The following is a 17,988-nucleotide window of genomic DNA, read 5'->3' on the forward strand; positions in this document are numbered from 1 at the left end:
GGAACGTGCAATGTGAAAAATGCCCGGCAGGCATGGCTTTTTATCAGGAATTTAATGTAAAAAAACTCATCAAAATCGGACTTGAAATAAAAAACAAATATATTTTTTCAGACTCCCCCCCCCCCCCCCCCCCCCCCCCCCCCCGCATTGGCCCCCTTTATCTCGGGTCCCATAAGAGCAATATAAATCCGTAGGCAGTCTACAAATAGAAAATTTAAATGGAATATAAAGAACAGGTTTTTATTACATAAAAGATGTCTGTTTCCGTTCGATTCCGTTAAATACCAATTCCTCAGAGCAATTGGTACTTTGCGGAACGGAACGGAACGGAATAATAAATTAAAAAGTTTAAATCAGATTCAACTTGATTACTGTTTCTAATTCTCGTCGGCACGAGAGGTGGAAGGCCTCTTTTAAAAAAATATAATTACCAATGGAAGGAGTAAGATTTTTTGTTTTTGTCTAAGCTGCCTTTGTTTTAAATTCTTAATTATTTATCTGGTCGGGAATGCTATCTAAAACACTTATTTCTTCTGCAAAAAGGGGTGTCAGACACATTTTTTTTTATCATACTGCTTTTATTACATTATAAATGTCTGGTTCCGTTCGATTCCGTTAAATACCAATTCCTCAGAGCAATTGGTACTTTGCGGAACGGAACGGAACGGAATAATAAATTAAAAAGTTTAAATCAGATTCAACTTGATTACTGTTTCTAATCCTCGTCGGCACGAGAGGTGGAAGGCCTCTTTTAAAAAATATAATTACCAATGGAAGGAGTAAGACTTTTTGTCTAAGCTGCCTTTATTTTAAATTCTTAATTATTTATCTGGTCGGGAATGCTATCTAAAACACTTATTTCTTCTGCAAAAAGGGGTGTCAGACACATTTTTTTTTTATCATACTGCTTTTATTACATTTTAAATGTCTGGTTCCGTTCGATTCCGTTAAATACCAATTCCTCAGAGCAATTGGTACTTTGCGGAACGGAACGGAACGGAATAATAAATTAAAAAGTTTAAATCAGATTCAACTTGATTACTGTTTCTAATTCTCGTCGGCACGAGAGGTGGAAGGCCTCTTTTAAAAATATAATTACCAATGGAAGGAGTAAGATTTTTGTTTTTGTCTAAGCTGCCTTTGTTTTAAATTCTTAATTATTTATCTGGTCGGGAATGCTATCTAAAACACTTATTTCTTCTGCAAAAAGGGGTGTCAGACACATTTTTTTTATCATACTGCTTTTATTACATTATAAATGTCTGGTTCCGTTCGATTCCGTTAAATACCAATTCCTCAGAGCAATTGGTACTTTGCGGAACGGAACGGAACGGAATAATAAATTAAAAATTTTAAATCAGATTCAACTTGATTACTGTTTCTAATCCTCGTCGGCACGAGAGGTGGAAGGCCTCTTTTAAAAAATATAATTACCAATGGAAGGAGTAAGACTTTTTGTCTAAGCTGCCTTTATTTTAAATTCTTAATTATTTATCTGGTCGGGAATGCTATCTAAAACACTTATTTCTTCTGCAAAAAGGGGTGTCAGACACATTTTTTTTATCATACTGCTTTTATAACATTATAAATGTCTGGTTCCGTTCGATTCCGTTAAATACTAATTCCTCAGAGCAATTGGTACTTTACGGAACGGAACGGAACGGAATAATAAATTAAAAAGTTTAAATCAGATTCAACTTGATCACTGTTTCTAATCCTCGTCGGAACGAAAGGTGGAAGGCCTCTTTTAAAAAATATAATTACCAATGGAAGAAGTAAGACTTTTTGTCTATCCGGCCTTTGTGTTAAATTCTTAATTATTTATCTGGTCGGGAATGCTATCTAAAACACTTATTTCTATTGCAAAAAGGGGTGTCAGACACATTTTTTTTTATCATACTGCTTTTATTACATTATAAATGTCTGGTTCCGTTCGATTCCGTTAAATACCAATTCCTCAGAGCAATTGGTACTTTGCGGAACGGAACGGAACGGAACGGAATAATAAATTAAAAAGTTTAAATCAGATTCAACTTGATCACTGTTTCTAATCCTCGTCGGAACGAAAGGTGGAAGGCCTCTTTTAAAAAATATAATTACCAATGGAAGAAGTAAGACTTTTTGTCTATCCGGCCTTTGTGTTAAATTCTTAATTATTTATCTGGTCGGGAATGCTATCTAAAACACTTATTTCTTCTGCAAAAAGGGGTGTCAGACACATTTTTTTTATCATACTGCTTTTATTACATTATAAATGTCTGGTTCCGTTCGATTCCGTTAAATACCAATTCCTCAGAGCAATTGGTACTTTGCGGAACGGAACGGAACGGAATAATAAATTAAAAAGTTTAAATCAGATTCAACTTGATTACTGTTTCTAATTCTCGTCGGCACGAGAGGTGGAAGGCCTCTTTTAAAAAATATAATTACCAATGGAAGGAGTAAGATTTTTTGTTTTTGTCTAAGCTGCCTTTGTTTCAAATTCTTAATTATTTATCTGGTCGGGAATGCTATCTAAAACACTTATTTCTTCTGCAAAAAGGGGTGTCAGACACATTTTTTTTTATCATACTACTTTTATTTCATTATAAATGTCTGGTTCCGTTCGATTCCGTTAAATACCAATTCCTCAGAGCAATTGGTACTTTGCGGAACGGAACGGAACGGAATAATAAATTAAAAAGTTTAAATCAGATTCAACTTGATCACTGTTTCTAATCCTCGTCGGAACGAAAGGTGGAAGGCCTCTTTTAAAAAATATAATTACCAATGGAAGAAGTAAGACTTTTTGTCTATCCGGCCTTTGTGTTAAATTCTTAATTATTTATCTGGTCGGGAATGCTATCTAAAACACTTATTTCTTCTGCAAAAAGGGGTGTCAGACACATTTTTTTTATCATACTGCTTTTATTACATTATAAATGTCTGGTTCCGTTCGATTCCGTTAAATACCAATTCCTCAGAGCAATTGGTACTTTGCGGAACGGAACGGAACGGAATAATAAATTAAAAAGTTTAAATCAGATTCAACTTGATTACTGTTTCTAATTCTCGTCGGCACGAGAGGTGGAAGGCCTCTTTTAAAAAATATAATTACCAATGGAAGGAGTAAGATTTTTTGTTTTTGTCTAAGCTGCCTTTGTTTTAAATTCTAAATTATTTATCTGGTCGGGAATGCTATCTAAAACACTTATTTCTTCTGCAAAAAGGGGTGTCAGACACATTTTTTTTTATCATACTACTTTTATTTCTTTATAAATGTCTGGTTCCGTTCGATTCCGTTAAATACCAATTCCTCAGAGCAATTGGTACTTTGCGGAACGGAACGGAACGGAATAATAAATTAAAAAGTTTAAATCAGATTCAACTTGATCACTGTTTCTAATCATAGTCGGAACGAAAGGTGGAAGGCCTCTTTTAAAAAATATAATTACCAATGGAAGAAGTAAGACTTTTTGTCTATCCGGCCTTTGTGTTAAATTCTTAATTATTTATCTGGTCGGGAATGCTATCTAAAAAACTTATTTCTTCTGCAAAAAGGGGTTTCAGACACATTTTTTTTTATCATACTGCTTTTATTACATTATAAATGTCTGGCTCCGTTCGATTCCGTTAAATACCAATTCCTCAGAGCAATTGGTACTTTGCGGAACGGAACGGAACGGAATAATAAATTAAAAAGTTTAAATCAGATTCAACTTGATTACTGTTTCTAATCCTCGTCGGCACGAGAGGTGGAAGGCCTCTTTTAAAAAATATAATTACCAATGGAAGGAGTAAGACTTTTTGTCTAAGCTGCCTTTGTTTTAAATTCTTAATTATTTATCTGGTCGGGAATGCTACCTAAAACACTTATTTCTCGTGCAAAAAGGGGTGTCAGACACATTTTTTTTTTGGATATCATACTGCTTTTATTACATTATAAATGTCTGGTTCCGTTCGATTCCGTTAAATACCAATTCCTCAGAGCAATTGGTACTTTGCGGAACGGAACGGAACGGAACGGAATAATAAATTTAAAAAGTTAAAATCAGAACCAATGTTTCTAATCATCGTCGGAAAGGACGACGTGAGGTCAGTCTAGATATCATAATGCATGACTTGCAAATGCGTTAATTTCATGATAATTTATCAGGACAATCCGACATATTCATTTACAGAATAGTTCCCGATGTTATACATTATTGCACATTTCACCTGTGAAGATGAGATTAAGTATACATTTGTGTTATTTGTATATGGAAAACCGTAAAACACAGAAATTTTAAAGTTTGTTTTGTTTTAAAGATTTTTCGAAATTTTGATAAATGCCCCCTTTGGATACCTTAAATGAAATTCTGTTCCGTTCCGTTCCGTTCCGTTCCGTTCCGTAAAGTACCAATAGCCGTCTTTATACACTATTTTCGATTAATATTGGCAATCTTTGGAATAAATTAGCATAACTATTTTTTGAAATGCAATATTGCATATATTTTTTTACATTATAAACAACTGCGATTATTTTTTGACGGTATCGTGATATTGTTCTGACACGTAAATCTAATGTCGTGACTAAGATGTTCTAAAATTAAACGTGCGGAAATATTACAAGAAAATCAGCTGATCGATATTTAGCTACTTACCTTGCAAGGATGCTTTCGTTTAAATTTTCAAACACTTTTATCCTCCATAACTTAAGTCTTTCCCATCCTTCTTTTGTTCTCACCCACTGATCCCCTGGTGATCGCCAGTCTTGTCCTAGAAACGGCATGTTTTAACAATTTTTCACTTTTCACTTTCCTTTGTTTTGGTTTGTGCGTAATTGTTTATATTTTGCAGGAAGTAGAAAAAATGTTTCGGAACTGAAGATTATAACTCTGTTTGATTGGTGTTCGTAAAATTAGAATAATTTTGATTGGTTTAAAAATATATATCAACAAATACATGTGACACAGTCACATGGCTTTGTTTACATCATTCCTTTATAATAATTATGTGTCTGTTGCTAGTGGCTTGCATATTTGTTAATATGCCAAAAGCAGTACTAGTAACCGTAGAAATCGGAAACAAGTAAAGTGCACTGTTTTAGGATATTCACATCAAATTTTAATCAAGGACGTAAATGTTAGTTATATACGTCCTTATTTTAATAAGCATATTCCTGCCAATTACCTGATTAAATTAACACATGGATAACATAGAAGGCTCGCGGGTATAAGATTTTCAGGAAAAAAAATAAACATTATTTTTTCATTACAAATGTTATGTATTACCTTAAGTAGTTGTAACTTTATCGATCTTTATCATATGGTACAAAAATCATTCCAAAAATTTAATTCGTGTTAAACCCAGGTGACTTTTGAAATGTAGATATCATTGAAAAAGCTACAAATTATCTCCCTTTGGTGCAAAAATGCATTTTTTGGCATTAAAATTGAAATATCTTTTTAACTCATTGGTGACCTTTATTGTTTATTGTTGTTTTCGAATAAGCTGTACATAACCTAAATAATTGTAAAATTTAAGCGATTTCTGTAATATTCAGTTATGTCAGTTATTTTTTTATTTCGATATTACCGCTATTTCTTCTATTTGTTCAACAGAGAAAAAAAGACATTTACAAGAATGTATGCTTCTTTCGGATCAGAGTTTGAGTGTAATTGAACGGTGACCCTATTTTTTTTATTTCATTTTTCTATTAAGTATAAGATAAAGTCAGTTATAGAAAAATATAGAGAAATCCTATATTAAATAAATAAAATAAATGATTTAGACCCGTGAGCCCCCTATGCACACGTATAGGTCACCGCCGTACGGCCTTCACTTACAATGAAGCCCACAACACATAGTCCACTATAAAAGACACCGAAATCACAAATGTAAACGTGTGACAATTCAAACGAAAGTACCTCACAAACATATTGATTATACATGTATCGTAGTACCAACGACTACAACTCTGTCGATTAACGTGGTTTTTAAATTAACTATCATTTCAAGAAAAGGGACGAAAAACGAGTAAATTATGTACGTAATTGTAAGTGTGTTCTGATGAAGATCCGTCATTGAATGTTTATTTTACCTATAATATATTTATATAGGAAGGATGAGCATTTCAACACACAGGAATCATCAGCTTATCGTTCTGTGGTTAACTAATTAAATTAGTCTTTATAGATGATGTCCTTCTTTATCACATTTCAACTGTTAGATTCACAAAAAGACATCAATGTTTGTCCGCAAACAATATCACCAAAGTGTCTGGAAAGATTCTATATACAAAGTCTTTGATTGAATTCACATGGCTGGTTCAAGTGTTGCCAAAGTTATTTACGTTGTAACCTGTTTATTTTTCTTTGGGATACAAGTACTTCATATTTACTCCAGATATAGTTTGTCGCTTATGCTTTCTATCTTCAATTACTATGACTTTTCTGGCCAATTCTTGGTATCAAATACCACAGAAAACAAAGGTTTGGGTTCTGTATGCATTGCCAAGAAAATGGATCAACTATACAGACGACTGTACACCATTTTCTTCTTCTATCTAAGTTATTCTTTCGTATGACGACCGTATAACATTTACTAATTTTCTATTCTAAGAACAGACTGGAGTTCATTGCATGACCTATATACATGCACACCTCACGTGAGAAAAATACATAAATTCATAAATGATTTAGTAGAGATATTTTACTTTTTTACAAGAATTAGTCTGTTTATGTCATGGTTTGTTTACGTATTAGATGCACTGATGTAATTATATTCGACATAAAATCAGAGCAATAAGAATATACAATGTACTCAGTGTTAATTGCAATTAACTGCACTAATGTACCCGTCCATGCCACTGTATATCACTGTATCCTGTAAGTCGACGAGGAAAGGCATTACCCGAATAACGAAGGACCATGTAGTGTGTCTCATCCATAGATTAACCCAACATCTTTTGTATGGCTCTGTTGATCGAGAACATTGTCTTAGTCGTTGGACACAGTACAGTTGTCGTATGTGTCTGAACAGCTTGAATTCGAATCCCCCCTAGGGAAGAGATTACTACATTTTTGGGTTCAAAGTATCTATAAAATCATAATTAAACTGTACGCCCACCTACAATTCTCTAATATGATAGTTGTCAGCACTTCTGTGTCGACACGAGTTATAATTGATATGGTCATTTTTATAAATTTCCTGTTAACAAAACTTTGATTTTTTCGAAAAACTAATAATTTTCTTATCCCAAGCATAGATTAACTTAGCCGTATTTGGCACAACTTTTTGGAATTTTGGATCCTCAATGCTCTTCAACTTTGAACTTGTTTGGTTTTATAAATATTTTGAGTTGAGCGTCACTGATGAGTCTTATGTTGATGAAACGCGCGTCTGGCGTACTAAATTATAATCCTGGTACCTTTGCTAACTATAAGTAATTTTAAGTCTTTATTGCTCTTCAACTTCGTACTTATTTTGCCTTTTTAGCAAATTTTGATTCGAGCGTTACTGATGAGTGTTTCGTAGATGAAATACGTGTCTGTCTTAAATACAAAAGTTCAATTCTGGTATCTATGATGAGTTTATGATGTGACCTTACGATCATTTAACTATAGGCACTATTGATACATTAAGTATGCGAAGTATACAGCTCCATTCCATGCTGTATAAAGTAATTACAACAGACTTGGGTCTGTAACTATTTTTTGTCAAGATTAAGTCAATTTGTCATTTGTCTCTTAGTATGAATTCATCGAAGTAATGTCACGATCGTGTGTGCGTTGTTTAATGTTATCTTATTTACACGTGTTTTGCAATTCTGCAAATTCATATCTGATAAATTGAAAAGTTTTCACGCCATCGTACGTATATGTTTCGCATATGTAGCCTTTGAATATTTTGGGGGTCTAATATCAATTTCAACACAGGAATATAATATGTTCATATACATACACATGCTAATCAAAATATATACCACGATCTTGCAACATCTTAATAATTGGAATGCGTTTGTCAAATTAAAATGAAAGCTCAGTTTACCTGCATGCAGTTTTGTTTTGGGTCCAAATTCAGGTCTATAACTAATTTTCAGTAATGTTTAATGATAAAAATGTATATGAATAAAGGTAACAGTAGTACTCCGGTGTTTCAAAGTCTTAATCGATTGAGAGAAAAAAAATCCGAGTAACAAACTTAAACCGAGGGAAACACATAAACTATCAGCGGGAAAATAGGGGGAACAACAGAATCACTGAAGTGCAACAGAAACAAACGCCAAAATACATGGAAACGAGCTACATTGTTGTATTTGATAACAACTGCCATATTACTTGCATGGAAGAGGACATTTTAAGAAAAATGCTGGGTTGAACCTGGTTTAATGGCTTGCCAAGCCTCCCGCTTTATGACAACGGGGAAGGGTAACTCGTTTCATATAGTATGCATTCTGAAGAAATGTGAAATATAATTGCCAAAAGTAGGTGTTTACATAAGTGACTAGATAAAACAAGATATTCTGTAGCAACAAATAGTTTTGTCCTTTATCTTATCCACTGCAACACAGGTTATGTACCTGCATATTATATGTTAATCTTACATAAGGTTTTATTAAAGTTAGTTTATAATTAGATACTTGTCACATAATCTTTGCTCCCTTTGAATATTCATATCACGTCCACCACAAAGTATATATAAAAGCCTAGGAAAATTGTTGTCGACATTATATTACGAATAAACTGTAATCGACATCAACTTTTTGCACAGGAACACTTTTACATATAAGGTAAGAATGTTGGGTTTTCTATCCATGTTATCTTACATTAGGCATTGTCGGTGGTGTGATGAGAGACTTCCGACCATCTAATATTGTTATGAAATCTAGTCATTTCTTATATTTATAAATTATATACACGTGTAAGTAATTGTTAAAAGTAAAATCACAAAATTACTGAACTCCGAGGATAATTCAAACGGAAAGTACAATTATAATCAAATGGCAAAATCAAATGATAAAACACATCAAACAAATGGACACTGTCATATTCCTTGTCATAAAACACACGAACACTCAAATAAAGGAATATAAAAAAAATATTTTATGTCATGAAAACATACTTAAAATCTCGACGTGAGAGCAAAAGTATAACGACGTCCGACAGCGCGTCCAATAGCCCTTTCAAAACTAAGGAAGATCAGTAAATTTAGGCTTTTACTGATGTTTTCCAAATTTGAACTAAGTATAAAAATTGGTCGATGCCCTTTCTTTTTTATTGTTGTCTGAATAGTCGCTTTGTGTCAGACAATCTGCATTGACCGTGTTTTATTGTTTGTATTTGTTTGTTTGGAATATCAGTTAATGTCAATTGAGAAGTATGGTTACAGAGGTGACAAATGTTCCCAGTGTTGATGATGGTGTTTTTAACGAAATTGACTGGTTTTAAAGACCTCGCTTTACGAACTAACTTCAATGGTTATGTAGTTTTACAATTGGGATCGTCACAGGCAATATATGGGCTCATATCCCTGTCAGCGTTTTATATCTCCTGAGCTGCAGGCAAGATGAACGAAACAGGACCAATTAGTATTTAAAGCATCTTTAAAAATTAAAGTCTTACATCTTATTGCCCTATTATCTATTTCAAGGACAGGTGCATAGGGCCGTTGAACTTGTTTTTCACATATTTATCAACTGGAGTTTAAACCACATATATATAGATAACGTTATTGACAATGAACTGATGAATAACTAATGTGATTGCACAACAATAAAAAGACATCATTTAATTTGGCCAACTTGGTGTGATCTACATAGATGAGAGGTACTACTTCTGATAGGGGTGTTAAACGACCATGCTACCCATGAGGGCTCGCACGGTCGGTTTCAATTGGAACAGATTTAACATAACATAACTAAGTTTGACATCCCTCCCTCTGGTATTTTTCGTCTCTCTTTTAGCGAAAACGTAAACTTGAATGCCAGCAAAAATGATTCTACAGATGTCAAAATTTCGTGTCCATGTCAAGCTGATTGTATTTTTTTGGGGGGAAATAAGTTTTACATCAATGAGAGCAAGAGTAAATAACAACACAATTTATTGGAGGTTACGTGATATCCCAAAGTACAAACTTATAACTTTTAAGGCCATCGTATAATCATACATCTTCGCTAGCCAAGGGTGACGATCAACTCCCGCTCTTTTCAAAGTGAAGAGAACGGAAGTGGATCGTAACCCTTGGCTAGCGAAGATGATTCATGTGGTTAATTTACATTTTAGCTAAAACCATTTATATTCTGTGCTCTCTATTACTGTAACAGAACTTTTTTGTTGGAAGAACTAAATATAATTTTCAACTATGGCCTTTAACTTTTTAGTTAAAACTTTACTGATGAGTCTTTTGTAGACAACGCGTGCATAAAGATACCATAATTATTATAAGCCTAGAATCTCTGATGAAATTAATCTTAAACTAAGCGTTATATTAGATTTTTTACTTTGGCGAACTTTCCGGATATATTTGTTAAAGTATAAGTGGGTTGCTTCTAACCACAACACAAGAAGTTTACACAGTTAGTTACACAATTAATCTTTTACGGAAGCTCCATCATAGAAAAAATGTCGAAAAAATTGTGTCAATAAAAAATAAAATTGCTTTTAGTAAGGGGCCTTATGCTGAAAATAGTGGTCATTGTAAAATTGTGACCAAAGAGTAAAATCACAAAAATACTGAACTCCTAGAAAAATTCAAAACGGAAAGTCCCTAACCAAATGGTAAAATCAAATGATAAAACAAATCAAACGAATCGACAACAACAGTCATGTTCCTGACTTGGGACAGGCATTTTCAAAGTTCAACATTTCACTCGTTCAGAACGTTTATTGCAACACATAGATGTAAATGTATATTGACTTGAACTAATTCCCCGTCCTTCGTACGTATTTTTATTCGGGGTTTACGTAAAAATATATAAACATGTTTGCAATGTTTAACTTTCATGAGTATCAATGTCTTCAACTTTGTACTTGTTTGGCTTTATAACTATTTTGATCGGAGCGTTACTGATGAGTCTTATGTAGACGAAACGCGCGTCTGGCGTATTAAATCATAATCCTGGTACCTTTGATAAATTTTTTCATATTACCTTCAATTTATTTTTACGAAGCTTCATATTATAATGATTTTGTTGTAAACCCGGCTAATAGAAATACCTTCCATTTAGCTTAATGACAGATATTTAGTTACTTGTAACTCATTTTTCTTTTCATTTAGCTTAACGACAGATATTTAGTTAACTCATTTTTTACAGAGGATGACCTTGAGGTCACTCCGATGTATTGTTATCGCTTAAATTTCCGTCATTCATAAATTCTAGTCAAATTAGTTTTGGGTTTTCAACTCCAGTGAAAAAAGTGCATTTTCATACCTGCGATTTCTGTTCTCCGGTTGTTCGATGTTTCAACAAAATATGGAATCATTTCAGTTGTTGATTTAGTGGTGAAAATTTGACTGAATTATATCTTAATAAATACGATTTTATATGTTTAATTGGTGTTTCAGAAAGAGGTCAGGTGCTCTTGTTCATTCATAAAATTATCGTTCATTCATAAATTTATCGTAAAATAAAAATCACTACACAGGTTATACGTGTAGTGTAAATGACCACCTGTAATCTAAAAATAGCGGTCTCACTAATAACGTCAAGAAGAACTTTTAGCGACAAGAAGCGTCAAGAACGGACAAGAAGAATAAATTAAGCGACAAGAAGACTATTTAGCGACATGAAAACTTCTCGTACCGCATGAGGATGACCCATATCAAATGAACAATTATGTGTGGAACTTAGTTTTAAGAAATGATGTCAAAGTAACACTATGAAAATATTTTTAGTAAGCTGAAATATATATTTATTTTTTACATGTTTATGTCTTGTAAGTTATTTTATTTCTGTCCCATTTTTCAACATTAGCGTCTCGAAAGGTGAAATGTTTTAACTGAATGGTTAATTTAAATTAATTATGAAAATTGTTAAAATTAAATAAATATATAAAAGTAATTATTGCCCAGTTACAAACACTACCAGGGGATAATCCATAATTACCCCCAACTTTAGCCTGGTAAACTTGTTGTCTCCTTGTGAAATATAAAACATATTAAAAATGATTTCCTGCTTAAGTCTTTAATTGATATAAAGTCAAAACCTTCTTGCTTTTCACAAGACAACCATGTCCTGTCAGGTTTAATTCTTATATATGTAGACGAAAAATAAAAGTGTCCCAAAACATTAACATGGCAGCAATTGATTTTACAGCCTATTAGACTTTGATTTTTTTACAGAAGAGTGTCTACCATGCACTTGCACTGCACTATAATAATAGTAGAATAGAATTATCATATATACAAATAGATGAAAATGACATTTATCGGTCGTCCAACTGTCTATATCAATCTGCTCAGCTCTTAATAAAACTCCATATCACGGCTTTGTGACGTCAAATACGTTGACCTGGCCTTAATAACTTTGACCCGATCATATCAGCGACGTCATTATGTTTGAACCGACGTTGATAAGTTTGCCCCGAACTTATCAAGTCAACTTCCGGTTGCTGATGAAACTAAGACAATACTTCCAAAAGACGCAAATGCAGCCCGATAAATCGATTATCAGGTTATCGGCATATTAATATTGTAAAATATCAGCTGCTCGAAATAATATGAAGGCTTTTTGATCTCGTTCGCTGCGCTTACTCGACAAAAAGCTTTATATTATGTCTCGCAGCTGATATTTTACGATATCAACATGCAGACAACCTGATAATTGGTACATACATGCAATCGTAATATTAATAATATATATAACAACAAACCAGTGTATTCTCTACGACTATTATTATACAAGTATAATAGTCCAAGGTATACTGAATTCTTGCACTACAATATAATAGTTATTACGGTGAGGTTGAATTTCCTGTCATTTATTCATCATCTAAGCACGAACTTGTATCAGAAGAAAATATCTCGGTAAATTAACCCAAGTTTCAGGTATAGAGATGTAATCTGTTTCTGTGACATGTGCTTTTGACCATCCACAAGAACCTGCGGTCATCCGATGTTCAGTACTTCAGTACTTTGATCTTTTCTTTCAGAAGAGGAACAATGAGGAGCCCCGGTATGTTGACCGGGTTGCTCGCTGCTGCTTTACTTGTCAGCGTATCTGGAAGGTTCTGTCAGGATCCACCAACCTGGCGAACCCCCAGTGGAGATCAGCCGATGCTGGACACGCGTGGCAAAGTAACAGTAGTGTCACTACTGCTGGCTACATGACCCATGTGTCAGCAACAAGCGGCAGGGTATGTGTCATCATTTATTAGATGAATATTTACGGATTGCTATATTGAATGGTGTTATACGTGTAAAGCATTTTCGTCTATTTTGTTTATTTTTTACACCTTTTATTTTTTGTCCAATATTTTGTATTCTGTAAACCCCCCATCCACATCCTCATGTATGGGAAAGGATTAGCAAATATCAATTCCTTTACTTAGATTGATTGTGTTTATAATCAAATACTCAAAATTTGTAATATTTGAATTTGTCTTATTCATTTTCTTCCACATTTCACATTCAAAAGATTTCAAATGATTTACTATGAACAGTATGAAAGTCGAAAAAAACATTTATGTCTGGAAAATTTCAGATTTCAGATTTATTATTTAATGAAAAAATGCATATACTTCTTATATCACATTATTGTATCAAATACTCGTGAGATCAAATACGAGTTTGAGATGTAGGTTATAGTGGGATTCCATGATTAGGCAGCTCGATAGGAGTTAAAATGAATCGTATCTGGGAAAATAAAGTTGGGAAAAAATACAAAAAAAAGGTATTTAGGAAATTAGTACTCTGTGTAATTAATCCCCTCCTTTCATTCGTCTTAATTTGTTAAAACTACTTCAAATAAATTAATGTTTGTACAATGTAGGCTTGAGACTATTCGTCAAGAATACCTCGCCCAAGGCCGTACAGAAATCAGTTTTATGATTGTAAATTCCAAAGAAGTTCCTGAACAAATTGGACAACTTTCCAGTAGAGCTAACTTTCCTGTGTACCAAGATACAAGCACTACAAACATATGGAATAAACTAAATGGCGGAAAAGATGACGTATTGATATATGATAGGTAAGAATTGCAATATTATCATATAGATAAATGAAGATGTAGTATGAGCGTCAATGGAACAACTCTCTATCCAAGTCACAATTTGTAAGATTTGAAAAAATATTGCAATATTATATAATTATCATATAGATATAGTATGAGTGCCAATGGGACAACTCTCTATCCAAGTCACAATTTGTAAAAATGTTAACCAATATATAGGTCTTCGACAAGGAGCCATGGCTCTCATAGAAGACAAGAAATAAAGGCCCCAAAAATTACCAGTGGAAAACCATTCAAACGGGAAACCAATGGTATAATCTATAGAAAAACCGAGAAACAAGAACATTTAAGGATCACATTAACAGACGACAACCACTGAATATCAGGTTCCTGTACATTTAAAATTAAAAACAACATATAAATAATAGCAATTTATAATATAGATGCATTGTGAGCTACTAAAAGACAATCAAACCAGAGGACATATTTAAGATTCCTATAGTTAAATAGCTATTGAACTGAGCATAAACGTTAAACGAGAAAATTAAGAAAACAATTACTACTATTCAATGAAGTTATAATCAGGATTACATTCAATATAAATTTACTTGCAATTTAAATTGATCATTGTTGGAGCTCTTTGTTATACTCATTTTGTAACAGTGAAATGTGTGCGAACATAGCAACGATAATGTATATATATCTTATTAAATCTTTGCACAATGGTATGCAGCAGGGATTCAACACGTACGCTTATAAAGCCAAACATATAGTCTTTTTTCGTTCACAGATGCGGCAAATTAGTTTACTTTATACCATTTCCATCAAGCTTGTTGCGTTACCATCTTACTGATTGGGCAATTCGTACTGCATACGATACAGATCCATGCGGATGTCAACGCAGTTTACGTAGATCACGCCGACGTCGTAGAAGACACAACCACGAACGTCCGCATAGTCATAGATCTGGAGGTAGCGCCATTGTCGTAGGAATGGGAAGATCAGCAGTACGAGACATGAATCGTACACCAAATTGAACTAGAAATAGATGAAACCGTCCAATACCCACGCATAAAGTAATTAGAAAATTATGAAATTTTATGAAAAAACATTATCGAAATCAAAGAAACAGACGCGCATGAGTTTGTCCTTCCGTTTCATCAGATCTAGAAAATAACTGTGCATGTAGACAAGCGTTTTTCCCTGAAAGACTAGGCTTGTGCTCTTGTGAAGAGCTCAATTTGATTGTTGTTCAAGAATGTGTATGATTAAACTGAGATTCATTTTTGAGACGTCACTCTTTACATAGTGAAATTGCTAGACCTAATTGAGAATTTTTGACTGACTGACCTTGTGATTTTCATGCAACCAACTCATCTGCTACTTGTAGGTGACCTTTGGATATATCAGCCAACCCATCATGACAGTGACTAACTGAAGAGACTGGTGTTCAGATATGTTCATGACCTCAAACAGACGATACATGCTCGTGACAGACGGAGGGTGATAACGTTAGCTGACAGTGACCAAACCAGCAAGTATGTAATTGATCACAAAGTTCCGGACCTTGACAATGTTCAACAAAGAGCACTTCAAGTCCTTGACGCTGACAAAACAGCGAATCTGGAACGAAGACATGACAGTGAGACCATTTATCTGGGAACTGCATGTGACAATGCATAACTTCAGACAGTGGAGAACTTACATGAAACTGACCAATTGGTGAAACTGTCTCTGCTGAAATACGATGACAAAGTCACCAATCAGACGAACGCTGACAATGACAAACAACCATGAGTCACGAAGAACAATGCCAATGAACCAGTCCAAGAAGCAGTTCTCCTACATGAAGATGTCAGAGGAGATGCCAGTGACATAGCGAGGGACCATCTTTGAACTGACACTGTTCAGGACAACATTACGAGGCAGACGTTTGTTCTTGACCTAGTTCTGGTCGTAGGTCAACCAGAACTTGACAATGTCTCACTGTTGGTAATGACTGACAATGACAAGGATTGACTTCATCAGGACAAACATGAGAGGAGAGTCGTCAGGATGGACAGCTTTGACCTTGACAGACAAGATGTCAGTGACAAGTAGGCGCGTGACATTGACGTAATGAAAATGACGGACATGGTATTTGACTTTGACACCATGATTCACAGGCTTGACGATGACAGAACAGTCACATGCTTTCGTAAATTGGTTCATCGGTGGAATTTCCAATTTCTTTCAAAAAGTGCATAATTTTTTAATTGGTTTGTGTAATATGTACCATAAGCACACTTCGAGTTCACCGTTTAATTGTTAATGATGACGCTTCAAAATCAAACGCTTGAACGATATTTTGATGACTGACTGCTGAACATATTAAACCGTGAACTCGTTGTCAGTATGCTGAAATAATTATTATTGATTAACACATTTTGTTGTTGTATGTTAGAACCGTTTATATTATTGTATCCTGTGATCTTAAGATTGAGAATTGTCAGTATGACGGTTCATTACGAAACTACACAATAGGGTAATGGATTAGAATAACCGACAAAAACTGATCTTTAGATCACGTTTACATCATGTTTTGTTACATTTATATAATAAACATTGGTTAATAACTTGATTCTTTGCTTTTATTTATTGTATGACACCTTTTTTTTACAGTCTAGTGTAAAAAGTAAAATCACAAAAATAATGAACTTAGAGGAAAATAAATTTGGGAAGTCCATAATCACATGGCAAAATCAAATACGAATGTAAGCGTCAGTGTATTCAAAATATTACAAGATTTTACATATGTCCAAATGTTTGTATAATTTCTGTTCCTTCTTTCCATTTTGAATTGTCATTAATGCGATTTTTCTTGTTTTTGTCATGTTTAAAGATACCATAATAATGTATCATGTACCATCTGTGAATTATCTGTATACAAGATATTTACAAAAAAAGTTGATAATTCAAGCGCATTAAAAATAGGATACTAGTAGTAGTTGATTAAGGATATCAACGAGGCTTTCCGTGTGCAGTGATCCCTTTCCCTCGATGACAAGGACTGACACGCCATGCACATGACTTAGTTGTTGTCTGTTTTTTGTTATGTCATGTTAGGGATGTTTCATCTTCGACTTACCAGAAGTTCAGCAAATTTTGTCAGTGTTGGTTGTCGTTTTCTAGTGCGCATGCCTTTCTGATTGATTTTTTATTTATATTTTTTTAATTATTGGTCGTGTTTTCCTCTGGCATTCAGACTGCTGCATGCAAAGCAAAAGGTCGGGATACTTATGATCGTTTATGACACATGTAATGGCACTTTGTCTGAGAAATCTGAGCTGGGCATATTCTTATTGATTACAATTAAGATCTGTAACAGGGGTTTCTAAACTGTGTAGATAATACCAAAGATACCAAGTTTACAATTCAATACACCATACTGGCGTTTTATCTACATTGCATTCTACAGTTGCGCCCGACTCTTAGATGAAAATAACACTTTTATGTATTCGTTCGAAAAGTTTGAAATCCAACTCAATTTGCATGTGAAAAAGATCCTTCTTAATAAACATGAAATATATCAGTTATTTTATTTGTGTGACAGACACTAGTTTCATGATCAGTTAATATTAAAACCAAATATTTAGTGGCGCTCGGAGAAAAAACTATGCATTATTAGGCGTTCTGTCGAATCTGGCATAGCTTATCTATCCATAGATATAAAAACCATTATGTTTAGAATCATTATAACATTTATGAAAAATTAGAAAACGATAGCATCAATAATATTTCAAAAACACCACATCACTACCGTAATAAATGTTATAGCATTTAAAACGCAACATTCACCCTAATTTGTATCAACAAAA

At 33.8% G+C, this 17,988-nt stretch overlaps 2 protein-coding genes across 2 annotated transcripts in view; one reads left to right on the forward strand and one right to left on the reverse strand.

Annotated features, from left to right (window-relative positions):
- The window catches only part of LOC134700388 (F-box only protein 25-like), a 22,243-nt gene extending 17,400 nt beyond the window's left edge, over positions 1-4,843 (reverse strand). The window contains exon 1 of the mRNA XM_063561773.1: positions 4,623-4,843. Within this exon, the coding sequence (XP_063417843.1) occupies positions 4,623-4,750 (128 nt within the window). The 5' untranslated portion in view covers positions 4,751-4,843. The remainder of the gene's footprint in view (positions 1-4,622) is intronic.
- A 3,781-nt stretch (positions 4,844-8,624) lies between these two features.
- On the forward strand, positions 8,625-16,751 carry LOC134700454 (selenoprotein P-like). Its single transcript, XM_063561848.1, has 4 exons — positions 8,625-8,752; positions 13,113-13,316; positions 13,952-14,149; positions 14,922-16,751. The coding sequence occupies exons 2-4, from the start codon at positions 13,123-13,125 to the stop codon at positions 15,166-15,168; spliced, it is 639 nt and encodes a 212-aa protein (XP_063417918.1). The 5' UTR covers positions 8,625-8,752; positions 13,113-13,122; the 3' UTR covers positions 15,169-16,751.
- Positions 16,752-17,988: the final 1,237 nt, after the last annotated feature.

This window comes from Mytilus trossulus, unplaced genomic scaffold, assembly GCF_036588685.1.
Source record: "Mytilus trossulus isolate FHL-02 unplaced genomic scaffold, PNRI_Mtr1.1.1.hap1 h1tg000138l__unscaffolded, whole genome shotgun sequence".
NCBI lineage: Eukaryota > Metazoa > Mollusca > Bivalvia > Mytilida > Mytilidae > Mytilus > Mytilus trossulus.